This window comes from Spermophilus citellus, assembly GCF_964194105.1.
Source record: "Spermophilus citellus genome assembly, chromosome: 1".
NCBI classification, from domain to species: Eukaryota; Metazoa; Chordata; class Mammalia; order Rodentia; family Sciuridae; genus Spermophilus; species Spermophilus citellus.
Window position 1 is genome coordinate 266,884,947 of NC_138182.1, and position 18,270 is coordinate 266,903,216.

The 18,270-nt window shown below is 38.5% G+C and overlaps 1 protein-coding gene across 5 annotated transcripts in view; it reads left to right on the plus strand.

Annotated features, from left to right (window-relative positions):
* Positions 1–18,270, plus strand: part of RAI14 (retinoic acid induced 14) — a 139,649-nt gene that overhangs the window by 93,683 nt on the left and 27,696 nt on the right. For all 5 annotated transcript variants that reach the window (XM_081280640.1, XM_081280644.1, XM_081280641.1 and 2 more), the window contains one exon: positions 11,636–11,724. In XM_081280640.1, the coding sequence (XP_081136766.1) occupies positions 11,636–11,724 (89 nt within the window). The remainder of the gene's footprint in view (positions 1–11,635; positions 11,725–18,270) is intronic.

The following is an 18,270-nucleotide window of genomic DNA, read 5'->3' on the forward strand; positions in this document are numbered from 1 at the left end:
CATAGGAATGTTGAAAGCAGCAAGACCAAATATCAGCACAATGGGACACACATCTAATGGGGCTGACGGACAATAAACAAGCATTCCTTGTAAAGACAGGTACGCTGAAGAAAACGGGCTGGGGATGTGGCTCAAGCGGTAGCGCGCTCGCCTGGCATGCGTGCGGCCCGGGTTCCATCCTCAGCACCACATACCAACAAAGATGTTGTGTCCGCCGAGAACTAAAAAATAAATATTAAAAATTCTCTCTCTCTCTCCCTCTCTTTCTCTCTCTCTTCTCACTCTCTCTTTAAAAAAAAAAAAGAAAATAAAGAGTGCAGGGGCCACTTTGACTAAGCTTCCGGAAGGAAGGGCTCTTTGAGCAGATTCCTGAAAGGAATGGGGACAATGCTAGACAGTTTTCTGGAGGAGTGACTTTCCTGGTGGAGAGAAGAGCAGAACAAAGGCCCTGAGGTGAGAGGGTGCCTGATGGGCTCAAGAAACCACAAGGAGCCAGTGGGCTGGAGTCCTGTGTGCAGGGAGACCCCTGGAAGGTGAGGTAGAGGGGGCAGCCAGGACACCTCCTGCAGAGCCTTGAAGAGTATGGCAAGGACTTTAGATTAAATCCTAATCATAAATACTTCCTGACTCTGCCTCCTAAGTAGGAGAATATACAGAAAAACATCTTAAGAAAGGAGTACAATAAAAATAGATTGCATGAATGGTGTGACTCTACATCATGTACAGCCAGAGAAATGAAAAGTTGTGCTCTGTTTGTGTAAAAAAAAATAATAATAATAATGATAATAATAATAAATTATTAATTTTAAAAATAGAAGCAACTTTAGATGGTCAAAATGTGAGGCACCTGTTGCAGAACTGAAATGTTGGGGCTCTGAATCTTTTACTGAGTATGGTGACTCCTATTTTGGAATTTTTTTTAAAAAGGAAAGAAGAAAGATATGAGTATAGTAAGAGAAATTGCTCTCTGAGTTAGGTCAGGAAGTTTAAGTCCTGATCTTTTATATATTCCCTAATTTCACTGAAATGTTGGGGCTGAGTCTCTGTGTCTATGAAATAAAGATGCTAGACAAGTAAGTAATCCTTCTGGAAAATTCTAACACTCTGGAATTTTGACATGTGGCTATCTCTGGTAGGCTTTGGTGCATGATCAGCTCTTTAAATGTAGGTTGTTTGCTTGATTTGGGGACTGGAAATTGGTCGCGGAAGTGGTGGGGAAGATTTTGAAGACTGTATCGTGGTCCAGCCTTCTGTGTACCTGGAGTCTGGGTGGTGAAAGTGGCAAGAAAGTGTTGGGTTTTAGTGAAAATTTCTGTGAATGAATATGTCTGGAAAATCAAGTCTTCTAAAAGTAGCCTTGAGAATATGTATTTCCTTCCAATATATGTTTCAGCTGGCAATCAGAAACCAGCAGAATTGTGTTTATTATTACTCTGGAAAATTGAAAGAACTTTCCAGAGCATAACTCATGGTCTTTTGGATAGCAGTAGCTCAAGTACCCTTCTGGTGAAGAGCCTTGGGAAATATCCCAGCCTTGTCCCAAGGTATTTATTTCGGGAAGGTTTGCACAACTTTGCTGAATGTTTTTTTTTTTTTTTTTTTTAGGAAATGAAACCTCCATTGCTGGCTCAGTTTGCTTCAGTGCTGGGATTACATTCCTGTCTTTTTTTTTTTTTTTAATCCCTGGCAAAACTAATATGTCCCAGTGAGAAGCCCATGTTTGCTTTTTGCCAAATACTCCCAGTTTTTAGTTTCAACTTTGTTTGTTGAAGAGCCACACAAATAGTGAGTTGTAATCCATAGCATTTCAATTTGCAGAGTGATTGACAAGCAATGCTACTTATCAGTGAAGGGTCCATTCTGGGCTATAATCTATAATGCCTGAGTTAGGACTCAGGCGCCATTTTTTTTTTAAGAGTTTTTCAGACTGTATTTAAGACATTCAGAACTATGTTGCTACAAGTGCATTAGAGTACAAACTGCTGTATTTGTTCATTCTGGGACTTTTTGGCAAGTTGGTAAACTCTGTGCCTGTTTCCTCTTCTGTAAAGTGAGAACCATAATAGTTTATTCTGACCCCCTAAAAGGCTGCAATGAGGATAAGACACTCTTAGTACAGCAGTGTTTCAATAGACTAGATTCTGTGTTGATGATGTTGCTGTCACCTAAACCTTAAACATGGTTTAGAAGGAGGGAACTAGAGTCATCGCAGCCACCATCAAGAAGCAACAAAGCAGCCAATAGCTGTGCTTCCTGGTCCTCTCAAAGAGCCCTCCAGCCTCTCACCGCCTCCTCCTCCTGCTCCTCTGTCACTTCCTCCAGCCTATACTCAGCCTGCCCTCCAGCTGCTCTTTGAGTTGACTCTTTCTTGGGGCGGGTGTGGAGGGAGATCAGGAGTGATAGAGAGGGAGAATGTCAGAGAGCAACAAACTTTCAAGCACTGAAAACTTGGGATCTTTCCAAGTGACAATAGCAGCAACATTCCAAATATCAATAAGCATCAAAGGATCAAAGTAATTTTATATAAATCTTTGGGCTGCTTATTTGTGTCTTTTAGTTACATCTCTGTTGAAGGGCCCTGGCTGAGTCTTATAAGCAAAACTACACATCCTGAATTATAATGAAACATGACCCAATGGGGATTCCTTTTTTTGTGTGTGGAACGTATCTATGCAATTGTTTTTAAGGCTAAGGGGATTATGTTTTCAAAAGACTACGAAACAATGGGTGCCTTGGCAAAAATTGATGGTGTGAGGCTTTTAACTTGTCCTCCATTTAGAGCAGTACTTCTCATGTGTGAGGGTACACACCAGGTCAACTGGGGACCTTGTGCCAGCAGCATTTGTCATTTAGTAGATGTGGGGTAGGGCCCCAAAAGCTCACATGTCTTTTTTGAGGGGAACCTAGGATTGAACCCATGGGCACCTAACCACTGAGCCACATCCCCAGCCCCCAACTCCTGGTCCATGCACCACTCTCCGAGTAGCTAAGACTAAGGCTGCTGAAGTGCTGTCACTTTAGCTGCATCAGAATATGGAGTCCACCATGGATATCCCTGACTAGTGAACTGTGTCCTTGTCACTAGGCCTAGGGTTAGAGGAGTGGATAAAAAGTTTTTATAGTTTTTCTGCCTCTGCTGAATTCTTGACCGCTCTAAACAAAGAAATAAACAGGTAACAAAGTCTCTCATAAAATATATTGTTATGTGGACTTTTGAATGACATTTCTTATCTTTAAACAGAAAGGTCACACTTTTTAATTAGAAGTAAAAGCTTATGTAGAGACAAAGCCAAAGGATGTTCCTAATTTGTTTTGCATTCACTCTTTTATATTCCTTTTTTTACAGGAAATTTCAGCTGATAATTAGTTGAGTTGACTGCTTCAAAGAGCTTGTTAAGAAGACTTAAATGTTTTGCCTCTAGACTTTTTAGATTGTAATTAAAATTCTCATTTCTTAAATTAAAATTTACTAGACATAAAAAGTCTTGGCTAGGATGTGGAGAAATTGGATCCCCTCCTACATTGTTGATAGAGATATAAAATGGTGCAGTAGCTTTAGAAAAGAGTTTAGCAGTTCCTAGAAAATTAAATATGTTTAGCATATGACTCAGTAATTCCACTCCTTGGCTTATACCTACTAGAAATGAAAATATATGTCCACACAAACCCTATATGCAAATTTTTAACAGTAACAATAGCCCCAAGTAGAAAAAAAAAACAGATGTACATCTTGTAACAAATGGATGAACAATGTAGAATACTCCTAAAATAGAACTCATTAAGGAAGAAGTGCAGTTCTGAGAGTACAGCATGAGAGAACCAAAAAACACGCCAAAGCAAAGGAGCCAGATACAGGGGACCATGTACTGTAGGATCCTCTTTAGGAAATATCCAGAAAAAGCTAATTAGTAGAGAGAGAAAGTAGGCTAATGATTTCCAGGGACAAAGGGGACTAAGAAATGGGAGTGAACGTTATGGTAGTTGGATTATATCTCAATAAAAAGATAAAAATATGTCGCTTTTCTTCTTTACTCTCTAATTTTTTTAATGGAATTATTTTTCAGTGTTGTACATGCCTTTTAATGGTTTATCATAGCATTTCACAACCTGGGCACTAGGATAGTTTGGACTGGATGGATAATCCTTTGTTGTGGGGAACAGTCTTATCTTTTTTGTAGGATGCGCAGCAGTATTTCTGGTCTCTGGTGCCCCCTGGCAATAAAGAAAAAAAAAATGTGCCCAGATATTGCCAAATATCCTGGTGTATATGTGTGTATGTGCATGTGTTGAGACCACTGGTTTATCTTTAGTGTTCCTTCTAAAAGCCATGCTCCGGGAACAAAGGAACTTTGTTTTATTCACTGTTATTTCTCAGTGCTTATTTTGACACATCAATACCCTAGTATCCTAGTGAATGTGTAAATGAATGTATTTAGCTATAGTAGTAACAGTATATAAAAATAGACAGCTATCTGTAGAAATATCAAAACTATCCCACACTTGAATTAGCTCCAATACCCAATTAACATTGTCAAGAATACTGTCTAAGGGTGTGTGTGTGTGGCCAGGGGTGGTTAATCAACCTTCTACATCACCCCCAACCCAACCCCATGTATCTCATTCCAATCTACTAACTGTCTTTATGTAGAGGTTTATTCTTTCAACCAGTTATCCAGGACACAGGCCATTAGAGGGCATCCATCATGTTCTTAATTTGGTGCTGACCCGGGACACCATATGCTCCATAAGCCTTCAGTAACCCACAGTCCCCCTGCCTGCCACCAGGTAGAGGCTGGCCTGAGCCTGCCAGCCTCCCAGCCTGCCTCCACTGAGGATGTCTACATTTGTCAGTTACTGTATAAGAAAGGAAATCTGTAAGTTGTCATCAATAAATCCAGGTTGTGTCACTGACAAGTTGTGTTTTTCTACCCAACGATGCCCAACTTTCTACTGGAATATCTTACTAAATGTTGGCTCTGCCTCTGGTTCACATTCAGAGGCTAAATGTTAATGGCTTACTGCTGCCAAACCCTGCACTGAGGATTATCACTTCCGTGGAAGGTGCCAGAATGCAAGCAGCTCAAGTGTGAGTCTTAGACAAGGCTGGTCTTGGGTGGCTTTTGTAGTCTGTGACTGTCTACAACTTTGTTCCCAAGTTTCCACTCACTGGAAAACCACATAGCTTTTATCCCTCTCCTCTCTGGCCCTTTGCTTTTTAGGGTATGATGCTTTTGACTTAACTTCTGCTAGCCTGACTTTTCTGAATGTTGAAACAATTCCTTTCATTAAGCAACATGTCACAGACTCTACTTTGTATGTGAGTGAGGCTACGATAATTGGTGGCCTATTTTTTTTTTTTTGAGTATTTGCTAGTTGCTTCATGTTTTGCTAAGTACTTTTACATACAATTCATTTATTCTCCACAGCCCATTTTACAAATGTGGAAGCTGGGATATAGAGAACTCCTACCTGAGATTACACTATCAAGTGGCAAAATGAATGTTGAAACTCATTTAGTCTGAGCCCTTAAAAATTACACGTTTTACCTCCCTAATATCACGCTTCTTGATATAGTCCTTATTATACTTGTCATCTGACTGCATATTTTTGTCCTCTGCTAAGCTTTAATAATGTTAAAGCGTATTCAAAGCTTTAATTTTGCAAAAGCATGGAGAGTAGATATAATGAGAACTTGAATTCCTAAATTTTAAAACTTTGAGATGACTAGATAACCAAATTAGATAAACAAAAGTTATCACCATGTATTTCCCGACCTTGCCCTTCTGTACGGTGGAATTTACCCCACTCCTGACAAATAGCTTATTTTAGCTTGGGGAATGAGGGAAAGAAGGCAGGGCTCCTCTCTTCTAGAACTTTCTTTCCCAGGGAAATAAACAAAATGACCCAGCTCTTCCTGTGGGTAATTGATTATTTATGTATAAGATAGCTAGACTGAACATATGTGCTGCCATAATATAAAGGAGATAGTTGCTAAGGGTTTGGTGCCAAAGTCACTCTAGTGTTAAATCTGTCTTAATTTTCTGCATTTATACATCTTTCATAAAAATTAGCCAAAGCTGTACCAGCATACCAACCATTTTGGTTTTCTTTTATGTGGCAACTGATTTAGCAAGCTCTTGCAGCTTATAAACACCATGTTCCAAGTTAAATGGTAAAGTGATTTTATGACTAAAAAGCAAAGGCAATGACATACTATTAGTCAGAATATTAGATTATTATCCTTTTAGGTAGGTAATTATAAGGAATTAATCAGAGTGTTCAATGGATATCAAAATAACTGCAGAGTAGCTATCTTATTTTTTCTTTTCCTAAATCTTATCTGCAGATTTTTAATAATAGACTGTAGTATGGAGCAGTATATATGTCATATATGTATACATATGTGTACATATAAATGCATATAAAATATATATGTATTTATATTGTAAATAGTATAGAAGGTTTTAGTGAATTTTCTTTTACTTGTAATTCATCACTGAAGAATATTTTTTATTCCATAGGATATGCCCAAAGAACTTGTAAGACTTTCCTAGTTTCAGACCACAGCATGTACTTTAATGAACAGTATCAGGGATGCTAATAAAACTAAATAAGTCCACTAGAGTTTACATCAAGAGCAAGAAACAAAACTTCAGCATATGGGAGTGTTTAGGAGCTGTTAAAATTTTGTTTTCTGAGTGTCTTCACATTAAGTCTTACAAATTACAGGCATGTTTGGGCTGTAAAGTTATGTTTTATTTTTTTGCTTTAAATTTTGCTTTTGTTGTAATTGTTGTGTGTGTGTGTGTGTGTGTGCACTTGTGTACCATTATGTATTGTTGTGAATGTATCCTTTTGAAAGTAAATCCACAGTAGCTTTTTTTTTTCTTGCAAGGTGTGCTAGTCTACTAGCTCTTGATTGATTAAGGGTTTTTTTTGTTTTGTTTTGTTTTGTTTTGTTTTCCCTAAATCTTAGAAGAGTTCAATCTTGAACCCTTAACTGTTCTCTACCATATTAGAAAACTAAGACCCTATCAGAAAACTTTTTTTGAAATCACCATATCCTGTGTAATTATAGTTATATGGCATATTTTTCCTTTAAAGCATTTAAACCACAATGCTCAAACTCAAATATCTTTTTAATCTAATGATATATGGTAATACAATTTTTTTAAAACCTGAATTTATCCTTACAAATATATAATTAAATAATATCCACTGGAACTTATGGGTTCATCCTGAGGATGACCACACACAAAAATATCCAAGCGTGGCATGTTCAGTATCCGCCAGGAAATAGGTAGCACTGTCAAAGGGTGGCTGATGAGAGTTTAAAAAAGGAACTGTTTACAAATAATCGCAAAGTTAAAGGAAACCAACAAGGTTGGGAATGCAGCTCTAGGCTAGCAATAGTGGGAATCTTTCTATCCTTGACCTGGAGGGACGAGGAGAGAGAACAAATACCCAAACCCAGAAAGAGCCATGATTGTAGCTTTGGGAAAGTCAGAACTGTGGCCTTCATAGCTGTGGCTTTCCTAGAGGAAAGATGGCCGCTGCCAATGTGTGACTTGGAGGAGGGCAGTGGGAAAGATCATGCTCTGAATCTTTCCTCATCTTCTTACTCTCATAAGCACTAACCATTGTTCAAACTCCACCAGAAGCCAAAGGACATGGTAGCCCATTGGTTACAGTGCACTGGAGAATGGTCTCCTGGGCCATGGACCCAGAGCTAAAGGGAGAGGGCAGCTCCAGAGGGGCAAATAGAAGGCATAGCACTGGTGACTCTCCCCTATGAGAAGACCTATTTATTGTGTCTTGTGGGTTTGCTCCCATTTGCTAGAATTGCATGCTCACTGAGAAGGAAGGATAAATGTCTCCATATCTATCTGAAGAAGTGAATCAGAAACTAAAATGATGACTAAGATGATCTGCTGTCCCCTTTCCTGCATTGTAGGCTTATGCCTATGATCCTGTGTCTTAGAAAGTAGACAGCAATTTTTGTGTGACAGCAGAACACAACAGACACTTGGAAATTAGAGCCTTTTGCGAGAAATACCCAGAAATAATATGTTTAATTGACCCACATGAATGACTTTGCTATCTAAAAATGTGATGATTATTAGATAGGTGTGGTATAAAGTTACAAGCACAAATATTTGCCCTTATAGTGAGCTGCTTCTAATTACTTATATTTGTACTTTGCTAAGGATAGTAAGTCCTGAAGCGTTTGGTAAAATATGGGAGACAATCATAAATTGGGAAAATACTCTTTCTTAGCAGGATACCATATTCTGCAGGAAAATGGTTGGAGAATCCCAAGAAGAGAGAAAAAAGTCACTCCCTGTTCTAAACTCTTAATTGGAGAGGCAGAACAAAACAACCCCCACTCCCCCACACACATAATTTTTTAAAGCATAGTCAATGAAACCTTTATTTAATTGCATCCATCAAAAGATGTGTTACAGCCAACAGAGAGGTCAATTTTGATGACACTAGAGGTTTCCTTTAAAAAGCAATGTCTAAGAAGTTTCTTATGTGAGATTTGAAATAATACTTTCTCCATCTTGGAATGATTGTTGGCCTTCCAAGTACTGACCTTGAATCCCTGCAATTTCAAGTCATTTGATGAATATCAAGTTATGTTCAACAGATTACATTTACCAAACTATAGTAGTGGCCTATAGTAGTGCTCTTATCAAATATATCTGCAATTTGAACCACCCATAAATATAATATATGATTCAGAGGCAATCTAAAACACTTCAGAATAGAAAAAACTATAAATATCCTCTCTGAGGGAGGTGGTAACTAGAAAGGACCATGCAGAGCTTCAGGGATGCAAGCCTGGAAGGAAAGCTTCAAGGTCTTGGACCATGTTCTGTTGCTTGATGTGTTTGAAGGTGAGATTGCATCTGCTTGTGTGTGTGTGTGTGTGTGTGTGTGTGTGTGTGTGTAAAGTTATCAGACTGTATGATATGTGCAGTTTTATTTATGTATGTTATAGTTTAATCAAAAGTTAGGTGGAGCCAGATGTGGTAGCACATGCCTGTAATCCCAACAGCTCAGGAAGTTGAGGCATGAGGAACTTGAGTTCAAAGTCAGCCTCAGCAACTTGGCAAGGCCCTAAACAACTCAGTGAGACCCTGTCTCTAAATAAAATATAAACAAAAAGGCTGTGGATATTGCTCAGTGGTTAACCACCCCTAGGTTCAATCCCTGGTACCAAAAGGGGGAAAAAAAAGTTAGGTATTGGGTATATGCACCTGTGTATAGAGTAATCACTTTCCCAGTTTATCTTCAAAGTAGCCTATGGCTATCCTGCTTTTGAGATACTTTTGATTTAGTTCTCTCTGTCAAAGGAGATAAAAGGTTAACAGCTTAAAAGCAAATACACAGACCTAGAAAAGAAGACCAATATAATCAATTTTAGGACTTAGTAGTTCAGGAGCTTTGGGTTAGCACCCCTGAAAGCAGAGTTCAAGGAACTAAAAACTGAGTCTTTTGATGGTGATTTTATTTCCTCAAAAGCAATTAATTATGTTATTTATATTGTTACAAGGCTGGTGAATTTTTAGAAACCTTCTACAAAGATTAGTTAAAATAAAAGATTAATCACTTAAAGTAAACTTTTTACAAAATTAAGCCTTCCCCCAATGTGGTGAAAAACAGGGGTATTATTGTCCTGCCTTTTAGGGGTATTCTTTTGGCTTAGCTGTGTTTAAACAGGAATTCAATTTAAACAAGTCACCACATTTCCAAATCATTCCATGTAATCAACGCTTTACTTAATGTGGAATCACTCCAAAGTGAATTTTGATCGTAAAGAGACATTACATATAGATTGCTTCACAAACAATTGGTATGATCAGAACCAGGTAGACAGAAAAGCAAAATGTTAGAGCCAGAGGATCCTTAGAAATCATTTGACTTAGTCCTTCCACTTTACAATGGAAGAAACTTAAGCACAGAGAGGTTGATCCAATTTCCCCAAAGCACACAGTTAATTATGTTATGCCTGATTTACAACCAGACTTGAAGTGTTCTCACTTGATAATCTGTCCCCTTCACTCAACTTACCTACAAAGGACAAAGGGCTGGAGTCAGACCCATTTGGGTTCAAATATTAGCTCTTGGACTTGCCAGCTGCTTGTGACCCTGGGCTCTGATTAGAGATCCTGCCCTGACAAAAAATAATGCCTGGGCATTCATTGAGAGATATAGACCAAGGGAGGAGGAGAACTGGAGGCTTGTTAACCTCTCTCTTCAGGAAAGAGATGGAGAGGCAGGAAGGTCTCCATGGTGGAGACTCTTGAAGCCTGTGGCCATCTCAGCCTCTGGGCTTGACTGCAGGTGGTACACTTTGCTTCTTTCTACCTGCAGAAGTGCCCTTCACCCTGGGATCATTGGTGTGGCATTTGGCTGTGATCCCTTCTTTTAATAGTCCAACTAAAGATGTCGTAGAGCATGGTTTGTACTCCATGTCACTGAGTTCTGGAGCCTTTTGTGGGCTTTCTGCAGTGCTGTTTGCAACTGAGTATAGAATCCTGCCGTCGGAGATAGACAGTGACAGGGCTCCCCTAAACCACTGTTGTGGGAAGGGAAAGTCAGCATCTAGAAGTGTAAAGTAGGCACTTAATGGATGTTGTATGCCACTATGGTTCATCTAAAGCACAGCCTTGCTTTTGGCATTGTCCAAGCAATGATGTCCAAGAACTTTGACCTCTGTGACTTAGACAGGTTTCTTTTTAGAGTGTGCATTATGTAGAAATGATGGCATTGTGCCAGGCACTGTGGCACACTTGTAATCCCAATGGCTTGGGAGGCTGAGGCAGGAGGATCACAAGTTCAAAGCCAGACTCAGCAGCTTAGTGAGGCCTCAAGCAACTTAGTGAGACCCTGTTTCAAAATAAAAACTAAAAAGGGCTGGGGAGGTAGCTCAGTGGTTAAGCACCCCTGGGTTCAATCTTCAGTGCTCCCTCCACCCCCCACCCCCCCAAAACAAGAAGAAATTATGGCATTGGTAAAAGTAAATGCTAGACAAAGAAAAAAGATAATATTTATTTAGAAGCTCAATCTAGTTGGAGCTCTCTGTTGATTCATAAAGAGATAAATATGTGATCAAATCTTAAATTTTTTCAAGCCTGAACTTTGGGTTGAAAGAGGTAAGATCAAGCTCCTGCTCCATCATTAATAGAATATGTCAGAGAGGAGGTGGGATGTAGCTCAGTGCTTAGCATGCATGAGAGCCTGGGTTCAACCCTAGCACCAAAAATAAAAACAAAAACAAAAAAGAAAAGAAAGAAAAGGGGTCAGTGAACAGATTTTCAGACCATAGTGAGGCTCTGTGTCCTCATCTTTAAAACAAGGTTAAGTTGATGACGCTCACCAATTGTTCCGGCTGCTCAGAAGGCTGAGCAGGAGGATCACTGGAGCCCAGGAGTTTGAGACCAACCTAGGCAACATTTAAAAAATTAAAAATACAAATAAATGAAATGAGGCTGATAATAATACTCACTCAGCAGGCAGTTGTGAAGCTCAAGTGGGAAAAAAATACACATGAGGAGGCAAAAAGCTTTGTTAGAGATGAATGTAAGGTGAGGCAATCCTAAGCAGATGTGTTTTCCTCTCTCTCCAGTTTTCATCTTGCAGCTACAAAAGGACACGTGGAGTGCCTCAGGGTCATGGTTGCCCATGGTGTGGACGTGACTGCCCAAGACACGACCGGTATGTGGGGTTTTACTCTCTTAAGTCCATAATTTGTCAGCGTGAGCATAGGTATTACAAAAGTTTTATTTTCATTGTGCAAAATTTAGAGTCTGCAGATAGCCAAAAGAAGAAAGCAGAATCACCTTTGATGGCTAGGCTATGGTATGGTTTCATCACCTGTCTGTGCCTCCGTGTTTCCATCTGCTGTGAGCTTAGTCAACTAGAGAACTGTGTGCTTCCTATCTCTCATTTTTTTTTTACATTATTTCCTAACACTGAACATATGGGGCAAGCAATATTCTCTAGTTTTTGTTTTTATGAATTACATAATAATATGAAAATGAAAATCTTCACCCCTTACTGTACTTCAACACATCCAAATTATCTGGGACTTGGAAGGCAGGGAGGAAGAAGAAAAGGAAAGAGCACACAGTATACACATAACCGTATACATATATTCCTATGCTCTCTAAGATTCAGATTCCCTTGTCTAGAGTTTTCCAGTCAACTGGATTTTTTTTTAAAGCTCCCCAGGTGATTCTAATATGAAACTACTGTTGAAAAATGAAGAACAGGACATATGGAAAGAAGAGGTAGTGTAGTCTAGTTTTTTATAAGCTTTGTTCTCTGGGGAGGAGCCCCTGAAGTTTCCAGCCTGGGATTCTGCCAGTGATGGTCCTAAGAAAAGACCAAAGCAACTAATGATTTTTCACCTATTACACTGGGAAATCTTTGGTTTCTAATACCTTTTTGTTATTTTTTACTGGAAAACAAAATCAAGCTAATCCAGTCTTTATCTAGGCTTTTCATTAACCTATAATGGATCCTTTACATCCTTCTCCAAAATTAGTCTCTTCAAAGTAATCAATCATCTTGGGGAATCAGTCAGGTATTGCAAGAATGCTGTTATTACTCATAACATACATAGGAAACGTATGTTTCAGAAATGTTTTCAAAGTCTGTGGCATTTAAAAGAAAATAATCCCAGTGGTTGGTGATCTTTAATCTATGAGAATAGTTTTTTAGAACAGGCCAAGAATACTTGAAGTCATGTAAGGTGAATGACACATCAAACTGGTAAAACCATTTTTGGTCAAAAACAGGGAGAGACTGAAGTAACAAGATTTTCCTGAGCAGTTCTACACATCATTCCAAAAAAATATTTTGAGAAATAGTAAAACTAGTAGCAGATTAATAGTTTTTCTAAGTGACTGCCTTGAGGGGAACACTAATTTACACTGCACTAATGAAAGTCATCTTTAATTTCAAGATCCATTCTGTTTGTCTTACTTTTAAAATTGTACCACATAAACACAGCACAATAAATTTGGCTGACAACCCTTACCTCTAATGAGGTATTTGACTTCTTTAAGTAGAGGAGGTTTCCTCTTTCAAAAATTCATAATCTAAAAGAACTAGCTTATAGTAAATACACTGGCATGTGTCAAATAGTTCTATTTTATTGCATTTATTGTTAGGAAACAGATTAGAAAGGAATTCTCTATCAGGACTAAACATCTTCCCTCACTTCTTTTTATTATAGGGAAAAATAAGTTCCTTTAGTAGATGTTCATTGTAGAAAACTTGGGGAGTACAGAAAACTGTAAAAAAGGTAACTAGTGCTTCTACTCCTATCAGAAAGAAAAATGTTACTGTTTTTGTTTGTTTGTTTGTTTCTTTGTTTCTTTGCAATTTCCTTATAGATTCTGCCTAGCACATTTTTACATAGCTGAGAGAATATTATACAGTAAATTTCTATATCCTGTTTTTTAATTTAGTATTGTACTGGTACATTTTACCCCCATTAAAAGCTTTTATGGAGCTTATTTATTTGTGGCCACATTACACCATGCTGGTGAATTTGCCATCAGAACGCTAACTTGGTTTCTAGGATCTGGGTCAGTATAAGCAGCAAGTCCTGGATACCTCAGCTCAGTGTCCACTTCCTTGCAGAGTGAATGACAGGATCCCCAGAGAAGGAACACTATAGGTGGTGCTCAGACCTATCCCGGATGCTTCTCAATGCTGGTCGGTGGAAACTGAAATTGGTCAATCCACTGGGTGTAGCAGTGCATACCTGTAATCCCAGTGGCTTGAGAGGCTGAGGCAGGAGGATCAAGAGTTCAAAGGCAGCCTCAGCAACTTGGCAAGGCTCAGCAACTAAGCAACTCAGTGAAACCCTATTTTTAAAATAAAATGCAAAATAGGGCTGAGGATGTGGCTCAGTGGTTGAATGCCTCTAAATTCAATCCCTGGTACCCACTCACCCCCACCCCCACCCCCGCTCAAAAATAAAAGGAAAAAAGAAAGAAATTGATCAATCCTAGAACTCTGTGGCCCTGGGACATATTGTCCATATGTTCCATGGGATGGGAAAGTCTCAGAGCTTCCAATCTCTGACCTGTCATCTGATACTCTTTGCCATGAGGCCGACAGACTTCATGGTTTTTCTTTGGATTGAATGAGGCACCAGCTACTTCTGATGATTTCTGGAAAGTGCAGAGAGACCACCAGAACAAAAGAAGGAAAGCACTCTATGGTTAAGAGCATGTGGGAGTGGGTAGCTGTTGCATTAACCAGGGCAACCCTGTTCCAACTTTTTCCACTATAGCAAACAAGGTAAATTGTGATGGGCTTTTATTGCCTATGCTGTGTCTTTGCTCTTGGCTGTCATGGCTGATCTCTGACTCTCTCTCTCTAAAGACGCATATCTGAATATAAGGGAGGAATGAGGACATTAGTCACACTGTGCCTTAGTGGTCGTCAGTAGTACAAAATATTCTTCACAGTTACAGGATAAATTAATTGGCTCAGCACTGACAGGGAAGGTCTTTTCGGTAAAACAGCCTTATATATTGCCACATTATTACTGAGATGCAGGCATCTTCAATCTCAAAACCTTGTCAGAGCTGGTACAAAAACCTGTTACATTAATCATACTGTCCTATAGGGTTTGGGGGGGTGCTGGGGTAACCTTTGAAACTATATTTTACTGACCCCTTTCATCTTTTTTATCCACAAAGTCTAAGGATGGTCAAATTGGTACAATTTTCTATGTTTAAAACTACTGACCAGGTGTAAAGAATTAGGAGCAAAGAACTTCTAGTGTCTTTTATCTATTTATTGATTGACTTATTTATTTTAGTTATCTTTCTACATGAAATGCTTGGAAATTTGAGAAGTTTTAATGGGTGCTTTGCAGTCAAATTATGAGCAGAACACTATCATAAGATAAACTTGTGGATAGTTATAGGACAGCATCAATAACCATATTAGGTACCTTTGGAGACTTCAGTGAGATGGTCAGTATGGGCATCTTAAAGGTGCTGGGCACATACAAGTGCATTTGGCTGCTAAATTTTCATGATTATTGCTACTTCAACCAGATCACAGATAATGTTTTACTCTTTGAGCTATAGAAAAGGTTCAGATCTTGGGGGCGGGGAGGGAGGAGAAAGAAAAGAATTGACATTCACCACTCCAAGTGTTTTCATTTTAAAAACCAAGAAGGAAAAGCCCAAAGACTTACAGAAGACTGTCCTTGTGTTTTGTTTTTTGGGGGGTTGTCCCTGTTTCTTAATTGCTTGTTTGCCCAACAGTATATATTAATCAGGTAGAGAGGTTAGGTCATGGACCATCCATGAACTGGTCCCATGTTATTTTCTTGCACCCTTTCTTGTTTGTTTGTTCTTATTCTTCACTGATATAAGAATTGGGAATTTTATCTTTTTTTTTAAGAGAATAGTTCTGGACAAAAAGCAAAACTGATGCCAAATTTTTGTTTTGTTTTGTTTAGTTTAGTTTTGTTTTGTTTTTTGGATGCCTGCACTTAACATCCTGGGGTAAGAAATAGAATTAAATAGATGTAATTGCCAGAAGATTGAAGAAGACCAAAGAACCTTCTATTTATTATCAATACTTCTCTAAAGCTTTGAGACTCCATTAATAAGCATATGCATTTGACATGTGACAGAATCCAAAATAAGAGTTGCTTGAACATCAGAATTTTATGTCTCTCAATAGAAAGTCCCAGATTGGTGGGGCAACTCTGCTCCACACTAGGAGGATCCAGATTCCTTTCTGCTCTACCAACCAGGGTCTTTCTGTGATTCCAATGATCCAAGATGGTTCCCTGGGAGTCTGTACTCCAGTAGCGTCTGGGTTAAGGCAGGCCCAGTCCTTAAACACACACATCTATTTCTCCTCAAAGCTCATTGGACACAACATGGACTTGCCACATCTGGCTATATGGGAAGCAGGGAAATTCTGGGCAGCAATTTTTCTAGTTAAAAATCAAAGGTGTGCTACAGAAGGAAGTAGAAGCAGATTAAATGATTTGCAGTTTCTATCACTCACATATCTTAAATTATCCCTGATTCCTTTGCCCGCTTGACTTTCCGGATGAAGACGTAGGGGATTTAGAAGCTGAGGTTTGAAAATGTAAGTAAGGGTCCTTAGTCTTTGCATCTCCAGTTGCTGGTTTAACTTTTATGATTTCTGGGTTGCCTTCTGTTCCATTATGCCCTCTCTATATTGCCACTCAATTTTGGCACTGTGTGAAGACACAAAAGATAATTTCATCTTAAAATTCAGGGAATTTAGACCAGAGACATAAAAAATGTGCTATATATGTGTAATAAGAATTGAATTGCATTCTGCTGTCATATATAACAAATTAGAATAAATTTTTTAAAAAACTTCAGGGACTTTAGATCATGAGTCACTCTGAAGTGTAGCTGCATGCTATACCAAAGTTCATATGTTAATTTGAAATAAAGGAACACCAAAAAGGTAGATATGATTCAGGGTACTTGACTTGCTATTTATTCATGTATACAGGGAGGTCATAAGGATCACCTGTGCACAAGGCTGAGCATAACCTGGCCTTAAAAATATTCCACATGATACACACAGGCAAAAATATCTTTTGATTCTGTGTAAAGCACTGCAAATTTATATTGTGCTTTAAATATAAGGGGAGACTAAGGAATAATTTTTTTAACTTTAATGGTAAGAATGAATATTATAAATAAATCTTTTATAATCTGATCTTCTCTCCTGAGAATATAACAATGTGAATGGACTTGTGCTTCCATGATAAAAATTTGATTTACAGATAAGGATTTCTAAGAGTAATGTCATTAAATGTATTTAAAGTTGTTAATAAGAACTAGGGCTGTGGATATGATTCAGAGGTAGAGTGCTTGCCTAGCATAAACAGGGCCCTGAGTTCAATCCCCAGCACCACACACACACACACACACACAAAAGAACTAAATACTCTTATAATTTTATTATTTAAATTTATTCTGTATTCTGAAACTATGGTTTTTAACAAAGTATTTTAAATCTTATCTTTATAGTTGAGTATCATTTTGTTGTTATTATGTCTAAATGTTTTTGTATTATGAGCAGAAACTGTACTATCTCAAACTTTGACTTTTTGGTATTAGTTAGCCATATCTAAATATTACATGACTTCCTCAGTCTTAATATATATATATATATATGCTCTTGAGAAGTGTGGTCTTAGTCCCCTCAGTTATTCTTCTGGTACATTAATTATCTCTTCCTTGTTTTCTCCAGCATTGAATAAATGCTTGTTTTCTCCAGCATTGAATAAATGTTTGAAATAGGTTAGAGGAAGGTGTTCCATAGCAGGGGTAGCTGAGCCTTCCTGCTTAAAGCCTCTTCCAATAATGGGACTCTTTGGCATCCTGTAATACTCCAGTAGTCTTGATTTATATAGCATCAGTCTTTTTGCTTGTAGGCAAAGTTCTGCTGCTATACACCTGAATTAGGGTTGCCTTTGTTATCTGTCTGTAGGAAAGTTGCTTCCTGGCATTCCATACAGGTCCACAGCTCTCTGGGAGCCATTCTTATGCATTGTCCCCTTACAATGAGGTTCTATAACTAATAGAATATATTCTCTCCTGGAAATTTTGCATTGGAAAGGAATTTTGTTTTTAATGTTAGCAATGAAAAACATTTCACTTCAGTGTCCAGAGAATGATTTTTCATTTGGATTTTGGACTATTTCCCTTCCTTCCTTCCTTCCTTCCTTCCTTCCTCCCTCCCTCCCTCCCTCCCTCCCTTCCTTCCTTCCTTGTGCTTGGGATTGAACTCAGGGCCTTAAGCATAGTAGGCAAGCACTATACCACTGAGCTACATCCCCAGCTCTTGAAAAATGCTTTAATGCTGCTAGTTAGAAAAGCATGTCACTTAGCCAGGAATATAAGAATTTTTGCTTCTCTAGAAACACAGGGTTCACATCAAGGTATGATCAGAACACTGGAAGTTAAATGAAAGTCTAATTTTTCTGCTATGATGTATTGTTTAAATGTCCCTACCACATTGTCTTTGAAGAACGTATGCCTTTTTGAAGTGGGTGCTGTTTGTGTAGAACAGCTTTTTTTCATGGCATGGACAAAAGCTTAAATGTACTACATAAACAAGTCTCCAACTTACAATCAGGACGTGTTCCAAAAGTTCATTTGTAAGGCATTTGTTTAAAATTCAGAATGTGCTTGTCCTTAGAAACAATGTATAAATGATGGCTGGGGA